Source organism: Onychostoma macrolepis, chromosome 13 (assembly GCF_012432095.1).
Source record: "Onychostoma macrolepis isolate SWU-2019 chromosome 13, ASM1243209v1, whole genome shotgun sequence".
In the NCBI taxonomy this organism is placed as follows: domain Eukaryota; kingdom Metazoa; phylum Chordata; class Actinopteri; order Cypriniformes; family Cyprinidae; genus Onychostoma; species Onychostoma macrolepis.
In genome coordinates, this window is record NC_081167.1 from 27,284,185 (window position 1) to 27,307,024 (window position 22,840).

General features: G+C 37.1%; 1 protein-coding gene across 8 annotated transcripts in view; it reads right to left on the minus strand.

Moving 5' to 3' along the window:
- The window catches only part of LOC131551817 (MAM domain-containing glycosylphosphatidylinositol anchor protein 1), a 225,058-nt gene extending 211,961 nt beyond the window's left edge, over positions 1-13,097 (minus strand). For 5 of the 8 annotated variants that reach the window (XM_058794969.1, XM_058794968.1, XM_058794970.1 and 2 more), the window contains exons 1-2: positions 12,462-13,096; positions 10,593-10,682 (exon numbers count right to left, since the gene is read on the minus strand). In XM_058794969.1, coding sequence (XP_058650952.1) covers positions 10,593-10,659 — 67 coding nt within the window. In that variant the 5' untranslated portion in view covers positions 10,660-10,682; positions 12,462-13,096. Of the gene's footprint in view, positions 1-10,592; positions 10,683-11,651; positions 11,729-12,461 lie in introns of those variants that run through there. The other 3 variants (XR_009273829.1, XR_009273830.1, XM_058794967.1) reach the window with 3 other exon arrangements.
- Between the last annotated feature and the right edge of the window lie 9,743 nt (positions 13,098-22,840).

Sequence of the window (22,840 nt, forward strand, 5' to 3'; positions counted from 1 at the left end):
TTTATTTTTTACTTACTTACTTATTGAAAATTATACCACAAATGATATTGACTGAGTTTAACTTTTATTGGACCTGGAATATTTCTTTTAACTGTCATTGAAATAATATCAAAATGCCAAAAATATGCTTTTTTTTTATTATTATATAATTTTTGTCCAGTCAAACACTCTGTTAAATGAGAATGACCCTCCTAATATAACTGAATAGCATGTGGGAAGTAATGTTTCATGGCCTGCAGGCTAAAAACCAGCCAAAACAAAAAGGCCATCAAGACGTCTGACCCAAACTTCTTGTTTCAACAGGACATACATAAACTGCACTCCATTTCATGACACAAGAAATAGACTTTTTCTCTTATACGTGCACTGCCTTTGAAAGTTTTTTTGAACGGTAGTGCACAGCCGTCACTGGGATGGCATCTTTTCAAAAGGCACTAAAATGTACCATTTAGGCAAATTGTAAATTGTGTCCATTAGGGGTAAACATGGTACAAAGGTGCACCTCTGCTCCAGTGATTCAGATTTTGTACCTTTTTTCAGAGAGTTTACTGTATATGTAAATGTTAACCCTCATGGAAATCGAGTTTACTTGCTACTATGTGCCTCAAAAAAACCTCAAAGTTCTGACGCCACTAACCTGACAAAACATGAAAAATCCAGTGACCAGTTCTTCCACAAAAGCACTCACTGCATCAAACCTTGTATACACGACTTTGCTCCTAGAAGTCAGTCAGATGAAAGTGCAGTTTAAGTGCAGGTCAGCGAAGGGACTGTGAGGCTGAGACGTGTGTTAACTAGTGGAAACATATGATGAACAGAGCATGTGGAAAGTGGCAGAGCTGTATTCATTATTCCAAGCCCAAAATGACTAGTGCAGGCCAGACATGTGTGTGCATTTCCTCTTGTGTAAAGGCATGAGGTTTTCAACTCGTGCAGATCTCTCTATCTCAGAACAGAGTTAATGATCAGAGACATTCCCAGGATCTACACTGCTGAGCTGCTGCTTCATCATGGAGAATTTCTCAGAAGAGAATGTGTGTGACGTGTTGCATCTCTTGAGCCCAAAGCAGGTGCAGGAGTGTGTCTCTCTCTCTCACACACACACACACACACACACATTCACGGCCACAAGCTTGGCACGCAGGCAGGCATTAATTTTCTCTCGTTCATCAAGCACAAATCACAGCAAACAATGCCTAATCAATGAGCAGGCCTTATTGACAAATGTCTGCAGTGAGACTCAAGTGAACAAAGAGCTCAAACAGAACAAACAGGAGGAGAAAAGAGCGAAACAATCATTCGCCCAGTGAAATCAGGCACACCTGCGCTCTCCTCTGAGCACAAACACACACGTGTTCACATTTACAAGGCCGTGACTAATGGGGTGAGCGGTGGGATAGATTCTAGGGGTCCATAGGGGACCTCACAATTTTTCCAGTAGGATTCAGTGTAGTAATTCAATGTACTTTTTACATCACAACAAAAGTAACTAATTCATATTCCATCCTCTATGTGATGCAAGTACTTTTAAAGGAACAGTGCACCCAAAAATTAAACTTCCTGTTATTATTATTTATTCACCCTCTTGAATATATATGACTTTTTTTTTTAAGAAATTAGTACTTTTATTCAGCAAAGATGCATTATTTTGATCAAAAGTGACAGTAAAAACATTTATAATGTTTATACATTTATAAGGTTAATAATAATTTATTTTGAACTTTCTATTCATTACATAATCCTGAAAAAAAAAACACGGTTTCCACAAAAACATTAAGCATTGATTATGATTATGAAACATTGATAATGAAAAGAAATGTTTCTTGAGCACCAAATCAGCATATTAGAATGATTTCTGAAGGATCATGTGGAGGAAGGATCAAAAAAAAAAAAAGAAATCGATTAATATATACTGCAACCTTGATGAACATAGAAGACTTCTTTCCAAAAAAATAAAATAACATTCTTACCGATCCCAAGTTTTTGATGAAAGATGAAATAATGTGTCAACAGGGTCAATATAGGGTCAATTTTAATTTTAAACTTTGCACTATGACTCAACACGTTCACAAACACATGCATGCTAAATGCTGTCAAGACTCAGCAGGCCCGACCGTCATATTGGTGCCCTGATACCCACAACCATTGTGACTACATATCTCAGATATCCTGACCAAAATAGACATATGCTGATTTAATTTTTAATTTTTGGTCCTGAGGATATGTGTGAGTCACACCATGGAGAGCATCTAATCATATTTTCCTGACAGCGCCGTGTGTGTGCGTACTCAAACGCTGAGCGACGGTGACGTGGTCTGTCCTGCATTTGACTTCATTGCTCATGAAACACTTGTTGCGGGCTGATCAGATGTGTACTCTTCAGTGTGTAAGAGGGAAATGAGAGTCAGACTGAGTCAGAGATGAGTAAGGAAACACACACTACTGAAGAGGAGGGGTCGCTCACAGAATAAATGGCACAATCCATGAATACAGTATGCTTTAGTGGGCTTTTAATAAAGGACTACAGACACAAATCTCATAACCCAACCAATTTGATTTATTAATTTTTTTTTTTTAGCCCTTGTCCCACCTCAGAGGTCTTGACCTTTTTGATGGTATTGTTCAAAATTAAACATACAAAAGAATCATGACTTTGACATTTTCTATTGAAAACTTCTAATCAATTCACTGGAGCAGAATCAGTGCATCAATTATTACATTTTTAAAAAATGTACAAATTATTTAAGATTTATTAAATATTAATTGTTATTAACTCATTTTAATGACCGAAGATGTTATATAACTGTCCCATATTTTGTGCATGGCTTAAGTAAATAAACTCATGCTATTTTCTACACACCGAAGACTGGAATGACTGTTAAAAATTCAGCTTTGTTATCATAGGAATAAATTACATTTTTAAATATATTAAAATATAAAACAGTTATTTTAAAATTGCAACAATATTTCCCAATATTACTCCTTTTACTCTATTTTTGATTAAATAAACGCAGCCTTGGTGAGCATAAAAGACATCTTTCATAAACATTTAATCAGTTTTTTTTTTTTTTTTTACTTTTGACCAGTAGTGTATATAACTTTGTTAATTTAATGTGTATTGCTAGAAAATAAAAATCAAGGTTTTAAACTATGAACAACCCTAAAAATGGCAAACCTCTTAGAAACTGAATAGAAAATAAAAAGTTTATATTAAATAAATAAATAATAATTTAAATAGATAATAAATTAAATTGCATTTTCTTTGACCTCCTGAGGCTGACAATCCTTATTTTCCAAAGGTCAACCACCTCCTTTCACTGAACATTTGTTGAAAAAAAGAAAACAGAGTGTGTAAGAGTGTATAGCTGTAAAAAATAACTGGTTATGGAATATGATGAGAAATCACTGCGTTCATACTAAAATCTCTTGCTCTGGATTCGGTCCAACCACAATTGTAGGTATCAAAGAAGAAATAGTCACAAATTAAACAATAATCTTTAAACCTTAATATTCTTTATGCAAGATATAATATTATATCATTTTTGGTCTAAAAAAGTGATGTTTTCATGAGAGCCACCTACATAATAAACATAACACAAACAGAAAACATGCGTCTCACACCCCTACAGCCCCTAATCACACACACACGCCCCAGTTCTGCTGTGTAGTGATGCTAAAGCATTAATAATGCAGAGCTGTTTGGAGGAGGTGCTGTTTATTCTGCATGAAGAACGAGAGGGAACGAGAAAGAAAAGAGTGAGCTGTACAGAGAAGTTTAGCTAAAGAATCACTGATCGAGGTGAGGAACGCGTGAGCTGAAGGCAAGAAACGTCTGAGGAAGAAGCACTGACAGACAACAGCAAGAACAAACAGATTATAGATGAACGATGCTGCTCTGAAAGACTGAGGGACACACAGACAGGAAAAAAGAGAAAAGGAGAATCTGTGGGCCGACAACCAGGCAACACGCTCCATTCCAAAAAGTTACTCTGCCTCCGTCAGGCAAAGCAAGCTGCTCGTGTGAAGCGTTCCCTGTACATATGTCAGTCCTGTGGGTTGTCATTACCTCATCATGATCTCATCGTTGCCTCCTTTGAGCCGTCAGGTGCTTGGAGCGACTAAAAGCATATGACTGCACTGTAAACACATGCAAGGGGGTCCCGGTTTGGCTGCTTAGCTTTGGGAATAGGACCATTGCTGGTAGATGCCACAACTACATTATTATGAGGCAAAAAAGCATATTTTTCTACTGATGACCATTCAAAATTTGTCATGAGTTTTGACTAAATCAAATAAAAGCAACAAATAAATTCCAAAACAGGAACAAAGCAAGCTAAGATTAGAGCAAGCGGTTACACACTTCTGGAAGAGCTGAGCTTGGAGATGAACGGCAATGCTAACCACATTTGATATAAACAACTACTTTAGGATGGAAACTGTGGCAAACATGAAGAGGGGATGTATGTTATGCTAATGGAGCCGTACAGGTCAAGTTAATCAAGTCTGTAAAAATCATGTGAAAGTAGTTTAGACAAAACAGATCCAACAGTCAGATGTGCTGCTTCTACTGAAAAATAAATGTAATCACAAAGGATTTTGTCTCGAGTCCCAATGATATTATTGCAAGACTCTTACCATTTAACCTTACAATACAGGTTTTTTTCTATTTTTGTATTTAATCTGCCTACCTTGGCAAATGTGAGCATAAACTACTTTAAAATTTAATTAAGACACACTGACGTTCAAAACTTTGGGGTTGGTAAAGTATTTCAATGTTTGTAAAAGAAGTCTCTTGTGCTCATCAAGGTCGCATTATAAAAGACCTGTTTTCTGTTTGAATATATTGTAAAATGTATCATTACTCCAGTCTTCAGTGACACATGAGCCTTCAGAAATCATTCTAATACGTATACTGATTTGCTACTCAAGGAACATTCAATATTATTATCAATATTGAAAACATTTTTGTGCTGCTTAATGTTTTTTGTTGAAACTGTGACACATTTTTTTTATTTTTTAGAATTCTATGTTAAATTAAAAACTTCAAAAGAACAGAAATCTTTTGTGACATTATAAATGTCTTTACTGCCACTTTTGATCAATGTAATGCATCTTTGCTGAAAAGGGTATTGATTTTTCTTTAATAAAGAAAAACCTTACTGACCTCAGACTTTGGCACAGTAGTGTACTGTATCTTATGGGACTATAACATGTACTGTAGGTCAAAGGTCACGGGCTGTTGTGGAGCAGGAGATAATGGATGGCAGACTGAGTGAAAAGGAATGAAAGACTCCAGTTTGTCTTTCTGGAGGATTCTGATAAACGAGGATTACAGGGCAGTTTCTGACTGACAGACAGCAGCCATCTTCATCTCAAACCCTTTCTTCCAGTCCACACACCAACTACTAGGAAAAGCTACTCCTCTAAACTAGATACCTCGAACCAAACTGCCATTAATGAAATTTGACACGTAATATATACACATGATGTCCACAGCCAGGTGAATGTTACGCTCACACCAGTCTTACACAGTACACCCTCCGTCTATATACTCCTGTCTCTCTTCATGACCTTTCCACCAAATCACTTCCTGAACAAATACCTGCCAGTTTCTCACTGCCAGAAACTGATGTTGTTTCCCCTTGACCACATAAAAAAGACATACACACCTCAAACACATGTAAGAGATGAATGAGAGGAGTTGTGTTGTATTATTGAACACAAGAGCTGGTCTGAGAGAGAGCAAGGCCTTGGTTACTAACAGAGAATTCTGTTTTTATATTGAATTATGCTGTACCAGATATCTGCACTTTTGAATAGATCTCTCATAACTTTAGTGTGATTTGAAAGAAAGCAGTGAAAGGAATATGTCGAAAATGTCATACACTAAAAATAAAGCTTCTAACATTTGAATACAGTAACTTGTGACTGGATTCAGATTGCTGTAAAACAAAAGCTACACAATTATTTTTACGACTGAACATTGCTGACATTTTCAAATACTCAGGTTCTAGTTCTGATCTCTAATCAGTTCACACTGTATGCCTTTGTAATTGCAAACGCTTTTAAAATGCTTTCTTGTTTGACTCAGGGTTATGCAGCTCTGTTCAAGAGTGTTTGACATGACAAAAGTATCCAGTGTGAATCCACTGGGTTCAGACCTAGCACTTGAGTACTTGGAAGTGTCAGTATGCATTGTGAACTATTACATATTGCTTAACCCAGGGTTAAATGTGGCCTTAACTAGGAGTTTAAAACTGACATATAACCTATATAAAGGTACACCTTTGTGCCTTATTTACTACTAAGGTTGTAAAATAATGTCACAATGCAAAGAAAAAAATAATTCTATTAGAACCTTAATGGTCTTAATAACATGCTTCATTTACTTAAAAATATAATTTTTAATATAATAAATACTATTTTAATGAATAATACATTTTAATATATCATATAATCATTTTAAAAGAAAATATATATTTTTTTTTAATAAAATTAAAATTGTACTTTTGATGGTCACTGGGACAGTACCATCAAAGGTACACCATTGTGCCTTATTTACCACTAAAGGGGTGCAAATAAATTTCACAATGCAAATCTAAAAAATAAAATTAAATGAAATTTTAAATCCACTAACCCAGGATATAACCCACACTGTCAAAAATTGCAAACATTGTCCTTTTAGACTGTATTGGTTCTCAGTGTTTTTTGGTCGCGCGACCCCTTTAAACCTTTTAAAAAATCTAGCGTAGACACGATGTTGCACGGTTGCGTTTGAAGAGGAGCGACGAGTTCACGACAGCAGCTGTGATGCCATCCACTGAATCTGAGCTATTCAATGGTGTAGATCTTCTATGTCAGGCTTGATGAGACGGTGCAAAGTCAACGGTCTGAAGAAGAAAGATTCAGAGGAATTGGCATTCGGTGCTGCTTTATAGAAGCCAGAGAGCCAACCGCTATTCACACACTTGAACGCTGCCGCTATTTCCCCGCAGCATCTGTGCACACCACACTTTGAGAACCACTGCCTCAAAGTAATAATATTCATACTTTAAGCACTAATATGTTCCCTTTAAGATGCTCATTTGCATCCTTTAGGGGTAGATAAGGCACAACAGTGTAGCTTTGAGAGTACTGCCTCTGTAAGTCTGTAAGCAGTTGCACCCCTAAAGTTGCCATTTTACTATTTTCTCTGACAGTGCAGAACAGCATGAAATGCCCGTAGTCTTTTTGGATAGTCTTTGATGATATTTTCTTCCCCCTGCCCAGATTCTCATGCATTAGTCAAAGCAAGCCAACTGTTCACTCTCACAAACTCTTTGTCATGTCCGCCTGTGGACACGCACACATCACCTTCTGTCCATTCACTGCTGACCTATATCCAAACGTAAACCAGGTGAAAATATGCTCTGAGTTGCTTTCGGTGTCATAAAATTCAGCTTCAGGGCGGATCTCCATCGATCCCCCGGAGAATCCCCTTCGCTGACACATACACGCCACGGGCCGCTAAAGCTAAAATAAAACTGCAGTCACCATAGGGCAAACATGCTGACCCACAGGTTAATAGAATTTTAGCAGAGAGACAAACACACACACACACATCAAAAACTACACAGTGAATAAGCAGAAGCAGAGAACTGTAGAGAAACACAGTACAGATGGGAAGAGGAAGATGAAAAGAGTGACAAAGCAGAGAAGAGAGAGACAGTGCATGACAGGCCATGAGAAAAAAGCAAGCAAGAGAGATAGTCTGATGAGATAGTAATGAAATCATTCAGCTGCATAGAGAAACATAGACTGGATTCAATGAGAAGAAAGAGGAAGAGGAGGGACATTAGCACATTTGTGCAGGATAGAGAGAGATAAGGGATAGAGGGTGAATCTTCTGAGAGGGGGAACAGAGAAAAATTTCAACAGAATATTCAGAACATGAAATGCAGTTAACAATCATAAAAAAATACCCAAGTATTTTTGAAGTTGGCTGAAAAGGAAAGTTGTTTGAGAATTTTTTAATTTTTTTAAATAGCATACAAAGATTATTTATGCACAATAAGACCGTAAACATGATCATTATTCAAGTTGATTTTTGCATCATTTTAGAAGCTTTTTTCCAAAGCAAACTGAAAAAAGTAATGTATTACCAATAATTATATGTCACAACAGCATGGAAAGGAAGGGAGTCCCATACTTGGAATTTGTGCTCTGCATTTAACCTATCCAAGTGCACACACAGCAGTGAGAAGTGAACAAACCCACAGACACCGGAGCAGCCAATGGGAGCTGGGGAGCAGTTGGGGGTTTGGTGCCTTGCTCAAGGGTCTCACCTCAGTCGTGGTATTGAGGGTGGAGAGAGCACTGGACATTCACTCCCCCCACCTACAATCCCTGCCAGACCTGAGACTCGAACCCACAACCTTCAGGTTACAAGTCTGACTCTCTAACCATCAACTGCCCCTGATTGCTTGAGATGCTTCATTTACTGACAAATAATAAATATGTTTAAATGTTAGTATATAATAAAATATAATTTTAATATGTAATAAATCAAATTAAAAAATAAGTTTTAAAACAAAATAAAATGAAATACCTAGATGACCTGGACATGTTTTGTGAAATTAATCCAGTTAATGTAAAACATCTTAACACAGATTAAAGTCATGGTCACAGAGAGTTAACAGCCCCATAGCAGAGACATAAAGTGGGAAGAGGAGTGCGAGTGAAGTCTCGCTCACTCTGGGGCTTTGCCGCCCTTAATTAACTGAGCTGGCATTCTCACTCGCACCGTAAAGGCGGTTCTTACTCCGCTCCCAGCAAGGAGGCCTTCACAACAAAATTAAACTTGGCGCACTCGCATGACTAAAAGTAATAAAGACTAAAAAGGTCAGTCAACATTGTCTTACAGTGATTGGGGTAGAAACGCATGGCGTGACATTAATTTTAAAAGTCAGGTGAGACGGCATGTGCGTGATGAGATATGAAGATAAGAAGACAAGGGTGTGAGAGAAAGACATCATCCAGCTACAGATAGAGGACTTATAGAGGACTTAATAAAGTAAATGAATATACTGGGTGAAGAAAAAGCATATCATTTCAACAATTTTTCTAAAATAAATTATTTTTAATTCTCGTAATGGACCAGCCGTCTACACAAGCAAAAGCAAATATCACATTTGCATTCTTTATTTCTTAAGTGTATGGAACAAAAACACTGCTGCTTTTACACAAAGATGGATATATTAATGCAATGCAGATATTACTGAACCCCACTCAAACGCCATTTCTGTCAGAACCACTATCGTCAAAGATGATTGACAATTAGCATACAGTTTGGATTGGAGAGTATGGTTCTGTTCTGGGCAAGAACTCCCTGCAGCCTAGCATGGATGAGAGCAGGGAGAGCAGTGATAACCCACAGGGTAAGCAGAACAGAACCAACGAAAGTATGCACATATCGTTAAAGTTCAGTCATTTTTGTACATTTTAGAATTAGTCTGATTCAAAGGAGAATCAGAAGGCTGGATCCTGACTGACAGAGGAGGAGCTGGGGATGGAGGAGGGTCATTAGCTATTGAGCAATGCAAAAACTGCTGATAAACTGAGGGTCCTTATATATGGATGCTTAGATAGGTGTCGTATCCCTATAGGTAGATGGGGATCAGCTGAGAGTCAGCTGATGCAACCTTGACTAACGTGACCTGCCAGAACTAACGCTACGCTTGATGTCTTAATCATATTTGTGACATCACGGCTTTACTACACAAAAAAACGGATGAAAATCCTACAAAGAGTGAAGTTCGCCGGCGTTCGCTTAGTTTTCCAGATTTTAACATCTCAAAACAGCAAATAACAAACCAAATAACTTTTTCTTTTTTTTTAAATGACATAATGTTCCAGAGGCTCTAAATGTTCTCTCAATATGACAAACCAAGACAAGTGTTTCTCTCTTCACTGCACATTTAATTGAGCTCTTTAAGTCCTTTCACAAACTGACAGTAAGTGCAGTAAACGCAGAGGGTACACCAATATAAAAAGATTAATTATGCAAAGAAGAAATCATTTTTGGCAAGCACCGAGGTGAATGAGTGTCATCCTGGAGAGAAATTACTGCACATTTACGCAAACGCGACCTTGCAACGAAATAAATGGAGAAAAAACGTGAATCAAGGTACAGTCTACAATTATCACAATCATGTGATGCAATAAGACTCTTTGATGAATGCTTCTAAAGATTTCCGCATTCTTATTATAATCATGAAGTATTTATCCTACTTAATAATGATCTAATTGAACAGAGTCGTTGAGTTTGTGTTAATAGATTGATATCGCTCTGCAAATGTGTCATACCTGCTTTGCCCTGACCTACCACTAGTTTAATCTGTCATATCTGAAATTCCAACAGGCATAGCATCTCTCTTAAGAGAGAAAAAACAATGTTGGGATGTTGAATGTGCTAAAAACAAGGGTGGCACAGTCTTGTCATGCAGGAAATACCAATATCCTGTAACAGGATGCCCTGCAACCACTGTAGCATAACTCAGGTGAGACTAACCCACCCAACCCCTACCGTTAACATTAGCATATTTTCTCCTTACCGTAAACTCCTTGCGTTTGCACGTAGCGATGGAATACAGAAAATAATAAAATCCAGAAAAGCTCCATCTTCAGGTGCGATCCCTCATTACCTGCAGGGAAAAACAACGATATCCAAAATCACTGCACAGGACACCACAGCACAGCACAGCACGAGCTCAGCATTCAAATGAGTGCTCCTGCAGCCAGAATCACGGCATCATCATCATCCTCATCCTCATCAGAGATTAAAGTAGCCTAACAAAACATTATTCACCAGTTGAAGTATTTTTATCCCTGCATTGTTCCAGTGCATGCATGCATGGGGGTTAAGAAAAGACAATTCATTTGCCAAACCTTGGATTATCTGCAGATTACAGGAGCTGTGCTATTGTTTGATGGGATTGAATGCAGCAATCATGAGTTATTTCTGAAATTGGTGGGCGGTTCAGGACGATCAAATGCATGATTTATTAAACCTGACCGGAATTCAGTATCATGCAGGTCAGGGCAAGAAAGACAACTTTTTGCTATAAAAAAAGCTCTATTTTGGAGCTGGTTTCTAAATTTCCAACCATCTTGGACCAGCAGGTAATACCACTTTAGGGTGGTCAAACTGATTTTTTTGGATAACAGTAGATGTGCGGGGTCACCTATTGACCACCTTGCACCTGCTAACGGTCATCTTAAACTGATTTTTCCAACAGAGGTCTGAGAAATTATGTTAGAAGGTTGTTCAATCAACTTTATGACTGGTTCTGACTATTTGTTTCATCTAAACATCTAATAGAGCATTTAGTAACTAACAGGCATTGACAATAAATAAATAATGGCATTATTTAGCACATTACATTTGACATAACACTAATGTTTCACAAAATTATAAATTAAATCTCTAAAGAAATTCTTCAAAAACAATCATTAAATATACTACACTATACACAAGTATTAGCACGTGGGCTATAATTTGAATAGCCTACATGACATATACTACAATACATAACTTGAATCTGCAGTAAAACATCATAAAGACAATTTAAACAAAACACAAACGTTTTCTGTGATATATTTGCCACTTGTACCTCTAAAATAAAGTGATTACAGTAGGGGTAGGCTACTTCTGTTTTTTTCCGTGTGCAGTCCCATACTTATCCTACCGAAAAGTCCTCGAGCAGCTTACTGTTGCTATAGTAACCGCGTCAGGCGACAGCGACTTCGCGGGCGTCTACTATTCTACTAACTTGTAAGTCTTGCTTTTATGGTCATTCAAATGCTGTTACAAGTAATATACGTGTATGCTTTTAAGACCCCCAACCATTTTCTGCCTTTTTTGAAGGTTCAAGCCTTAATTAAGGGGACGTCGAACCTCCCCCAGGTGTCGCACCATTTCCAGTAGGACTAAACCTGTGGTAAGTGTAGGCTACTAGAAATCGCCTGGAATTGAAGCAGTTCAGTGTGACAGATTAGTATAATAATTCAAGTCCTGTGAGATTCACGGCAGATTTTCTCCACAGTCTGAAGTTTAAATTCATGAACACTTAGTCGCAGCTCATTTGAAATACATCTGAAATGCCTACATTTATCAGCTAGCAGGGCTAAAATAAAAATCACACGCTTGTTAGTAAGAAAAGTTGTCTCGCGTTTAGTACGCACTATTAAAAGTGAGAATGTGCAGCAACTTCTACCTGATTTTAATATTAAAAATGAATTTCACTGATGTAATTTACGCAGTCAGGCTATTTGGGACTTGACTAAACCATGTTAAATTAGATGAAGCGTTTTTAGGATACCTCACAAAACATTCCAGTATTTGGGTGTGGACATCGAGAGACTGTTTCAAACACTCAAACCTCTCTTAAGAATAAAATATGCAGATCTAAAGTAGCGCCCACCTTTCTCTGCGCGGGTTCAGCCTGTAGATCGCCTGCTTTTCCAAATAATTCCCTTAGAAAAGAACGACTTTCAGCAGAACACTAGAGTTCCAGGTGTTTAGTTTGTTGCGTGTTCAGCGCGAGCGCACCGATGTCTCTGCGTCCAGAAGATAAAGACAAAATTCCAACACATTCTTCCAAGCAACTTCAACTGATGGGAAACTCTCGAAGGCGGCGCGCATCCACACATCCAAGAGCGAAATCGTGGAAAGCAGCGGTCCGGGTTCGATGCGATGTGGTCTCTGACTGAAACTCTTGTCCTGTGGTGTTCTCCTATCAGATGTGTGCTCATCGATGGCTCTCTCAAGAGTGAGGCGGATGGAGAGGTTGCGCGTCAGTGTGGAGATGCGCGCACAGATCTCACTGGGTGATGCGCGTCTGAGATCTGAACGGGCTTCTAGAGAGTCTCTGCGTAAAGCTCGTCCAGCTCTGCTCTCGGTAATGAGTGGGTTTATCAGTAGGGACCGGGGTCTAAACTGTATAAACTCTCGGTTTTTTCCAATAGTATTTTGGTTGGAATCTCCAGCCAATTAAAGCTGCGCAGCTGCGAACGGAGGACTCGCCCCGGATCCCAGAGGACCAATTAAATAAGAAAGAGGAAGAAAAAAAAAAATCATTATGTCTCTGCCACCCCTCCTCTTTATTCCCCTCTCTCCTCCTCCCGCTTTCTACTCCATCTCCCCTTCCATCAGTTTCTCGGTGTCTGTCGTCACTGATGGTGCGGACACTTTTTGCACTGAAGCGCGCGGCTGCTCTGGACCGATAGGTGGCGTGTTTGAGCTAATTATAATTCCAGAGAGCGCTCGCCATCACCCTTGCCCTTGTTCATGAGGAAAAAAACAAATCGTGCATTAGCCCTGTAAACCGTCAGTATATCAAGACATCATGTGTGAATGTTGACTTGTGGTTTTGGGGTGAATGTCACTAAAACATGTCTAGGTCACATTTCACCTCAGATTAAAAAAATAATAATAAATTAGAATAAAAAAAATCAAATATTTCTACATATATTTTGCCTAAAAATGACCTTTCGTTATTATGGGAATTGTTCTCCAAATTTACTTTTTATGCATTTTATTTTTAACTTACATTATGTATTTAAGCCACCATAAGAGGCAATACAGCAAGCATGGCAATAATGTATAAATACTTTATTTATTTATTATCATATCACTATTTATTTGTTTGTTTAGCATTACACTAATGAGAATCTAGAGGTGTTTAGTTACAATGAATATTATGCTTCAGAGCAAAAAAAAACAAAAAAAAACAAATGGTGGTCCTATAAGCTTGATTTGCTTCAAGTAAAAATGTATTAAATAATATTTATGTATCTATTAAGTAAGCTTGTATTACAGTCATGAGAATTTGGGGGTCAAATATGCATAACTAAATGTTGAAAGTAATATTTCAGTATCTTGACTATATGAATATGATTTCCCCCTTTTCGTAAATGGCTCATTCAGTATTGCAGCATGAACACACATTATCATCAAACACGCTAACCTTGGAATAAATTACACCACTGAAAGAGCACTGTAAAACACACTTTGACAAGCTAACCTAAAATTGCTTCAGGTAACATCTAAATTAAGTGTTTTTATTCAAGGCGTCATCACAAATATTACTTGCTATAAATGAAACATCCTATCTAAAGAAAGTAATTTTAAGGTTTAGATTATAGGTAGAAAGACACACGAAAAGTTTTTGAAACTTCACATATAAAATGTCCCACTACCTGACAGATATTACTGTAATAAGTGATCTGAGAAATCGCACGTCTCTGTAAAAGTAGAAAACAGCAAAAGTAGTCAGTTTTCCTATAAGTGCTCAAACAGAATGGCAGTAGTGGGTTTTTTTTTTTAGCTCATCAGAAACACTCTCTGCCTGTCAATCATTCTGCTTGTCAGTGTTTGCTCACTTGTTTTTTGGGGTTGCAAAGGGGGCGTGTCACTTAAAAACTGCATTTTACATAAAACGTCATATTACCTGATGGATATTTCTGAAATAAGTGTTCTGAGACACCACATAAATCTCTGTTTTTCTTAAATCTCAAATAGAATGACGTTAGTGGCATTTTTCCCCATCAGAAACACTCTCTGGCCGTCCATCGTTTTGCATGTCGGAGTTTGCTGACCTGTCTTTGGAGGGTGCAGTTTTGCAGAAAGGGTGTGTCATATTTTCACTTTTTACAGTGAGGGACATCTGAAGCCAGAGAATCAACGCCATTCTCAAATCCACTGGGAAGCCCTGCCTGGAACAGAAAGAAATTAAACAACAGTTTGATGCACAGACAAGTCTAGAGGCAGAAAATATGCTGAAATTAAAAAATCAGTTCCAGGATGTACTGTAGAAGAAACCGCCAGCCTGTCTAAATCCTCCTCCCTCTCCCTTTCTCCGTCTTGCTCCCGTGTTTGGGAGACAGCCAGCAGCCTTGGCAAGGATCGTGAAGAGAACATCATAGTTTAGTTCATCACAGTAAATGTGTGTGAGAGGCTGGCAGAGCCGGACTGGCGGCTGACATGCCCGCTGCGCGCCCCAGGTGTGTCCTCTCCTGCCCAGGGCTAGCGCATGGCACATGAAAGCAGGATGAGGGCTCTCTGGACCGGAGTGGAAGACAGAGAAATACTCTGGCCAAATGAATGTGTGAGCCAGGGGAATGCTGTCAGCAAGCATGTGTCAGTGTGTGGGAGTATGTCAGCTTTCCCAGACTCCTCTTGTGCTGGCCACAAAGGAGTACACTTCTCTTACTTCAGATTGAAAATATCCTCAATGAGACGTTAATTAACGGGATGCACTGCTTACAGTTTGCAGCACCACAAATCCCTGGGCTTATTCTTGTTTATACATATTTAACATTTAAAGGGAAAGTTCACACAGAAATTTAAATTCTGACATCACTCACCCAGCATCATTTTCTTTCTTCTGTAACAGAAAATGACAAATTTTGAGTAATGAAAATGGATGGCGGATTACTCTCAGTTCCATAAAGGACAAAACGGCAGCATATAATTATCATATAAGTTGCCTATATAATTTACGTGCTGCCCTCTATCCATAAAATTTGTTCATTTATTTTTCTGAATGAAAATTGAGATTTTCATGTGAAAAGTACAGGCCAATCCAAATAGCTCTTTACTTCAATTCTTGCTTTCTGTCATAGTTCTCAAATGCAACACTTTCACTTATTCAGACCTTATGTGTTTGGAGCCACTAACATCAAACTTGACATACCATTTCATATTTACTATATAGTGTATGTGTGAGATTGAGAGGTAAACCAAAGAGCAAGCTTTTCGGTGAACAATGAATATTGGTAATGAATATCTGTTATTCATATGACTTCAGAAGACATATATTATGGAACATTATAGAAAATTTCTGCAGATTTTTATGGATTAAGGAACAGTAGATTTTAAATAATTATTTTAATTTATTAATATATATATATATATATATATATTTATTTTCCTAATGTATACTTTTGTAATTAAGAATTTTCTCTTTGTAACTTACAAAGAAAAGACATCTGATGGTGCATATACTGAATTTTCATACATTAGGGAGGCACTATACAGCAGAATAGGGTAAAACATACAATATTCCTATGAAATATCCTTTAAAAAATAATCCAAAGGATTATTACAATTTTATTTAAAGTTGCTCCAAAACACATTTCCATTCTTGCTCTTTGGTAAGAAATATTTCTTAAGCAGCAAATTTGCATATTAGAATGATTTCTGAAGGATTGTGTGACACTGAAGACTGCGTAATGATGCTTTGCATCACAGAAATAAATTTTGATTATCAAATATATTTAAATAGAAAACAATTATTTTAAATTGTAATAATATTTCACAATATTACTGTATTTTTGACCAAACAAAAAGATGTATTTCAAAAAGTCTTACTGATACCAAACTTTTCAGTGGTAGTGCAACAAAACAACTATCCCAGATCCTTTACAAATACAGAAAAAAAAAGGAATAAAAACACTTTTTTTGGCAAGTATAATGTAACAGCAGATACTGCACGTAATGCACTGAAAGCGTGTGACGGCATCTCGAGCGATGGATGAGGTGATCAGTTGTGAAATTCAGCCTAAATCACAAACCCTAGAGCAAGAGCCACTAATGCTGGACTGATCTAATAGAGAAGCATTTACAGAGTCTGCCAGATGTTCACACTTACAGAAAAATGAACACAGACTTCTGGCCAGCAGCACAAAGTTTGGTTAACTCTGCAGCTTAAAGCAAGAATAAACACTGAAAACTTTAAGTATTTAAGATCACATCAATTAAAAAAAGTGGCAGCTTACTAAAATAAGGCTGTAATCCAAAAAAAATTAAGGCTGAGTAACTGATTTGAAACAAAAGTTCACTCTTCGACTTGGATTTCAATGACATCTTTACAGTCAGACCTGATTGGGCCTCATTTCCGGTCCAGTCAGAGTTCTGGTCAGGTCCGGTCATCCTCTGGTGTATATATGTATCAGACTCCAGCTGAGGCATGTCAGCCGCCTCCATGGGGGCCATTATTCAGAGGTGTAATTGGTAGAGCGGCGCACGGAGATGCCCTTGGGAGCCAACAATTCATAACCACCTCAAAGCCAATATCCGATACCAGAAAATACGCTGAGACAAGAGACGGGTGTGAGAGAAGAGAGAGAGAGAGAGATGGACTGCTTCATCACAGAGAGAAGTAATGGCTGTGTATTGATTGCTCTCAGCCGAGACTCCGATTTCATGTTTAAAACAACACTGATCCTCATTAGGCCAGGGAGGGAGTACAGAGAGACAAACACTTAGCTATCACTTCCAAGGACACACAAGTGCACAGAGAAAGAGGTGAAACCAGGAGGAGAGGGGAAACACAAGAAGAGAGGAGCAGATGAGGACAAGAACGGACAGGAGCTTCACTCCTTAAAGGGGTCATAATGTGAGGTATCAAATTTTCATCGATCTTTTGAGGTAAAAGAGTTCAATGTAGCATGAAAACATTCTGTAATGGTTTCATTACTTGAAACATCCTCCACAGTGGAAAGAAAAGCGTATGTTCCGAAACTAATCTACTGAAATGATTCATTTGAACTTCCAAAAACTTCCTGACATCACGCACATGAATCATCTCAAAATGACCACTCACATTTAACACCTATGAGAAGTTCAGAAACTCTTTACTGGAAGTCATTTGGAACAAAATAGATTATTATTATTATTATTATTATTATTATTCAAAGACAACAGAACAACAAAAGTAATGAATAAATACAGCATCTTTATTTTTAAGAGTCAAAGAGTGTTTGTATGTACTGTATGTATGTGTGTGTATATATATATAAAAATATATATGAATAAATATATATATATATATTTATTTGCTAAAACAGATAACTCAAAAATCATGTTTTTATTGTTTTTTATTGTGTTAGTTATTTTTTAACCTAATCAAAATAACCCAACTGCAGTTTGATTGAGATTAATTGGAATGCACAATGAAAAAACATGCTTTTTGAAAATTGTTAAAAGTGGATTTATCCATTTTGCAAATAAACTCTTCATATATATATATATATATATATATATATATATATATATATATATATACACACATATACATATAAATATAGATATACATACATATACATATATATATATATATATATATATATATATATATATATATATATATACAGCGCCGCCCAGTGATATTGGCACCCTTGTTAAATATGAGCAAAGGTGGCTGTGAAAATAAATCTGGATGGCTTTTGATCTTTAATTTTTTAAAAATTACAAAATTCTAACCTTCCACTAAAGTAAAACAATTGAAAGTGGGGGAAACTCACATTATGAAATAAATGTTTTTCTCTAGTTCACGTTAGCCACAGTTATTGGCGCCCAATTATTGCAACATCATTTTCACAAGATAACAGTTCTGAGTTTTCACCTATAATGCCTGAAGAGTTTGAAGAACACCTGACAAGAGATCAGAGACCATTCCTTCATCCAGAATCACTCCAGACCCTTTAGATTCCCAGCTCCATGTTGGTGCTTCTTCTCTTCAGTTCACCCCACTTATTTTCTATGGCAGAAGCTTGGTTTTGTGCTGAGTGACACATTAATGTGTTGATTTTGACGTCTGGTTTGGATTATTGTCCTGATGGAAGACATCGTGGTCCGCTATGGTCCATTATAAGATTTCTTACAGAGGCAGTCAGGTTTAGATTTTTTATCTGTTGGTATTTGATAGAATCCATGATGCTATGTGTCTAAACAAGATGTCCAGGACCTCTGGCAGAAAAACAGGCCCACAACATTAAAGATCCAGCAGTATATTTAACCGTGGGCATGGGGTACTTTTTAATCCCTTTTTGCACCAAACCCATCTGGTGGGTTTGCTGCCAGAAAGCTCTTTTTTCAGTTTCATCTGACCATAGAAGCCAGTCCCATTTGAAGTTCCAGTTGTATCTGACAACTGAATGCTGGAGTTTGTTTTTGGATGAGTTGGGAGTTTTTTTATTGAAACCCATTTGAACAACATGTGGTGATGTAGGGGCTGTTTGTTTTTGATTTTTGGCTTTCTGACCTTAAGACTCAACTAATCTCTGCAATTCTCCAGCTGTGATCCTTGGAGAGTCTTTGGCCGCTCAAACTCTCCTTCTCACCGTGCATTAGGACGATATAGACACACGTCCTCTTCCAGGCCGATTTGTAACACATTTAGTTGATTGGAATCTTTTAATTATTGCCCTGATGGTGGAAATGGGGATTTTAAATGCTTTAGCTCTTTTCTTACAGCCACTTTCTATTTTGTGATGCTCAACAATCTTGTTCTACACATCAGAACTATATTCTTTGGTTGTTCTCATTGTGATGGATGATTAAGGGAATTTGCCCTTTGTGTTCCTCATATTTATAATTCTGTGGAACAGGAAGTCATGGCTGAACAATTTCATGTTCATAATCACCCTGGTGTGCTAAAAAATGTAAATATGAATAGGAATATTCTTCAGAGATATTTTACTCATAAGAATTTCTAGGGGTGCCAATAATGGTACTCAATATGCATTGGAGAAAAACATTTATTTCATAATGTGAGTTTCCCCCCACTTTCAGTTGTTTTACTTCAATGAAAGGTTAGAATTGTGTGAATTTTTTGAATGAAAGATCAAAAAGATAAATGATGGAGAGATTTATTTCCACAGCTGCCTTTGCTCATATTTACCAAGGGTGCCAATATCAGTGGGCAGCACTGTATATACAGGTGCATCTCAATAAATTATAATGTCGTGGAAAAGTTCATTTATTTCAGTAATTCAACTCAAATTGTGAAACTCGTGTATTAAATAAATTCAATGCACACAGACTGAAGTAGTTTAAGTCTTTGGTTCTTTTAATTGTGATGATTTTGGCTCACATTTAACAAAAACCCACCAATTCACTATCTCAACAAATTAGAATACTTCATAAGACCAATAAAAAAAAAATTTTTTTAGTGAATTGTTGGCCTTCAAGTATGTTCATTTACTGTATATGTACTCAATACTTGGTAAGGGCTCCTTTTGCTTTAATTACTGCCTCAATGCGGCGTGGCATGGAGGTGATCAGTTTGTGGCACTGCTGAGGTGGGATGGAAGCCCAGGTTTCTTTGACAGTGGCCTTCAGCTCATCTGCATTTCTTGGTCTCTTGTTTCTCATTTTCGTCTTGACAATACCCCATAGATTCTCTCTGGGGTTCAGGTCTGGTGAGTTTGCTGGCCAGTCAAGCACACCAACACCATGGTCATTTAACCAACTTTTGGTGCTTTTGGCAGTGTGGGCAGGTGCCAAATCCTGCTGGAAAATGAAATCAGCATCTTTAAAAAGCTGGTCAGCAGAAGGAAGCATGAAGTGCTCCAAAATTTCTTGGTAAACGGGCGCAGTGACTTTGGTTTTCAAAAAACACAATGGACCAACACCAGCAGATGACATTGCACCCCAAATCATCACAGACTGTGGAAACTTAACACTGGACTTCAAGCAACTTGGGCTATGAGCTTCTCCACCCTTCCTCCAGACTCTAGGATCTTGGCTTCCAAATGAAATACAAAACTTGCAACAGTCCAGTTCTTCTCCTTAGCCCAGGTAAGACGCCTCTGACGTTGTCTGTGGTTCAGGAGTGGCTTAACAAGAGGAATACGACAACTGTAGCCAAATTGCTTGACACATCTGTGTGTGGTGGCTCTTGATGCCTTGACCCCAGCCTCAGTCCATTCCTTGTGAAGTTCACCCAAATTCTTGAATCGATTTTGCTTGACAATCCTCATAAGGCTGCAGTTCTCTCGGTTGGTTGTGCATCTTTTTCTTCCACACTTTTTCCTTCCACTCAACTTTCTGTTAACATGCTTGGATACAGCACTCTGTGAACAGTCAGCTTCTTTGGCAATGAATGTTTGTGGCTTACCCTCCTTGTGAAGGGTGTCAATGATTGTCTTCTGGACAACTGTCAGATCAGCAGTCTTCCCCATGATTGTGTAGCCTAGTGAACCAAACTGAGAGACCATTTTGAAGACTCAGGAAACCTTTGCAGGTGTTTTGAGTTGATTATCTGATTGGCATGTCACCATATTCTAATTTGTTGAGATAGTGAATTGGTGGGTTTTTGTTAAATGTGAGCCAAAATCATCACAATTAAAAGAACGAAAGACTTAAACTACTTCTGTTTGTGTGCATTGAATTTATTTAATACACGAGTTTCACAATTTGAGTTGAATTACTGAAATAAATGAACTTTTCCACGACATTCTAATTTATTGAGATGAACCTGTATATATATGTCTTCTTATTATTTTTGTTGTTGTTACCATTATCATCACTATTATTGTCTTCTGTCATTAGCTATAATGGTAATAACAGTAATGGTAACAATAATAATAACAGTAATAATAATATATATATATATATATATATATATATATATATATATATATATATATATATATATATATATATATATATATATATATATATATATATTCTTCTTTTCTTTTCTTTTTCTTTTTTTTCACAAAACTTAACAACATTGTAAGTGGACCTCAGAGGACAAAAAAAATAAATAAATAAAACTTATGTGTGACTCTTTCAAAAAGATTCACAGTCGTTTGTTCAATTCTTTATCAGGCTGTCCAGTAAAAAAAAAAAAAAAAGATTTCCATACAGATAGTGACAGACATCAGGCATAAAATCATCTGAACACAGCCTCCCACATTTATTCAGCAACAACACATATCGGGAATTTACAAACTTGTGGAAGTAATGTGGGGGAGCATAGGACAATAATAATAATAATAATAATAATAATAATAGAAAACTAACATTTAAATGACTGAATGAATGAATGAAATATGACCTCTTTAATACTAAGAGTCAAGTGGAAAATTGTCTTAAAGTTTAAGTTCTTTTTTTGCACAAAAACTTGATAACAATATAAGTGGACCTCGGGGGGGTCACACTATTATATGTGACTCTTTCAAAAAAGATTCACAACAGTTCACCTAATCCTTTCTCAGACTATCCTGAAAAAATAAAATAAATTCCAAACAGATAGTGACAGAGAGGCTGAGGGCAAGTCTTTGGAAATCTATAAGCACTGCTGCAGACAAAGACTAATTCCTGTTTTTTTTCCCTCTCATTAAGAAGCATTCATTTGGTAGCTGGGCTCCGTATTGATCCACAAGGCCTTGAAAGAGTCTAAAAGCAGAACTCAACAGTGTTACTCGGATACTTCAATAAACTCTGATAAGAATAAACACACTCACACATAAAGTAAAGGTACACAACTTCAGAGCCCTGCTCTCCAATCAAGTGAGAAAATCCAAGTTCAAAGATCTTATTTTAAGCATGCTTACATATTATAGAAAATAAGACAAATGGCCCAAACGCGTAAAATGACTGACATGAATGTTTCTGATTGGCTAAAAAAGTGTGTGTTTTTGTTTTTTTTATTAAAATATAATATAATATAAATACTTAAATTTTATCAGAAAATAAGACAAAGATAGCCAAATGCATAAAATGATTGACAAGTAGAGAGTGTTTCCGATTGGCTAAAAAAGCATTAGTTGCTCATCTGTTCCTTCTGCAATTGATATGATATGATTAGATATGATATGATTAGATATGATATGATATTTGATATAAAATAAGAAAAAAATAAGTATGTGATTTTTTTTAGATACACAAAAACAGAAATGCATCTGTATCTTAACCAAATTTAATGTGAAATGGCATTATTTTCACCTCCACGCACACACACACACACACACACACAATCTTGCTTTGTGCCTGCTCTTGTTTGCCTCT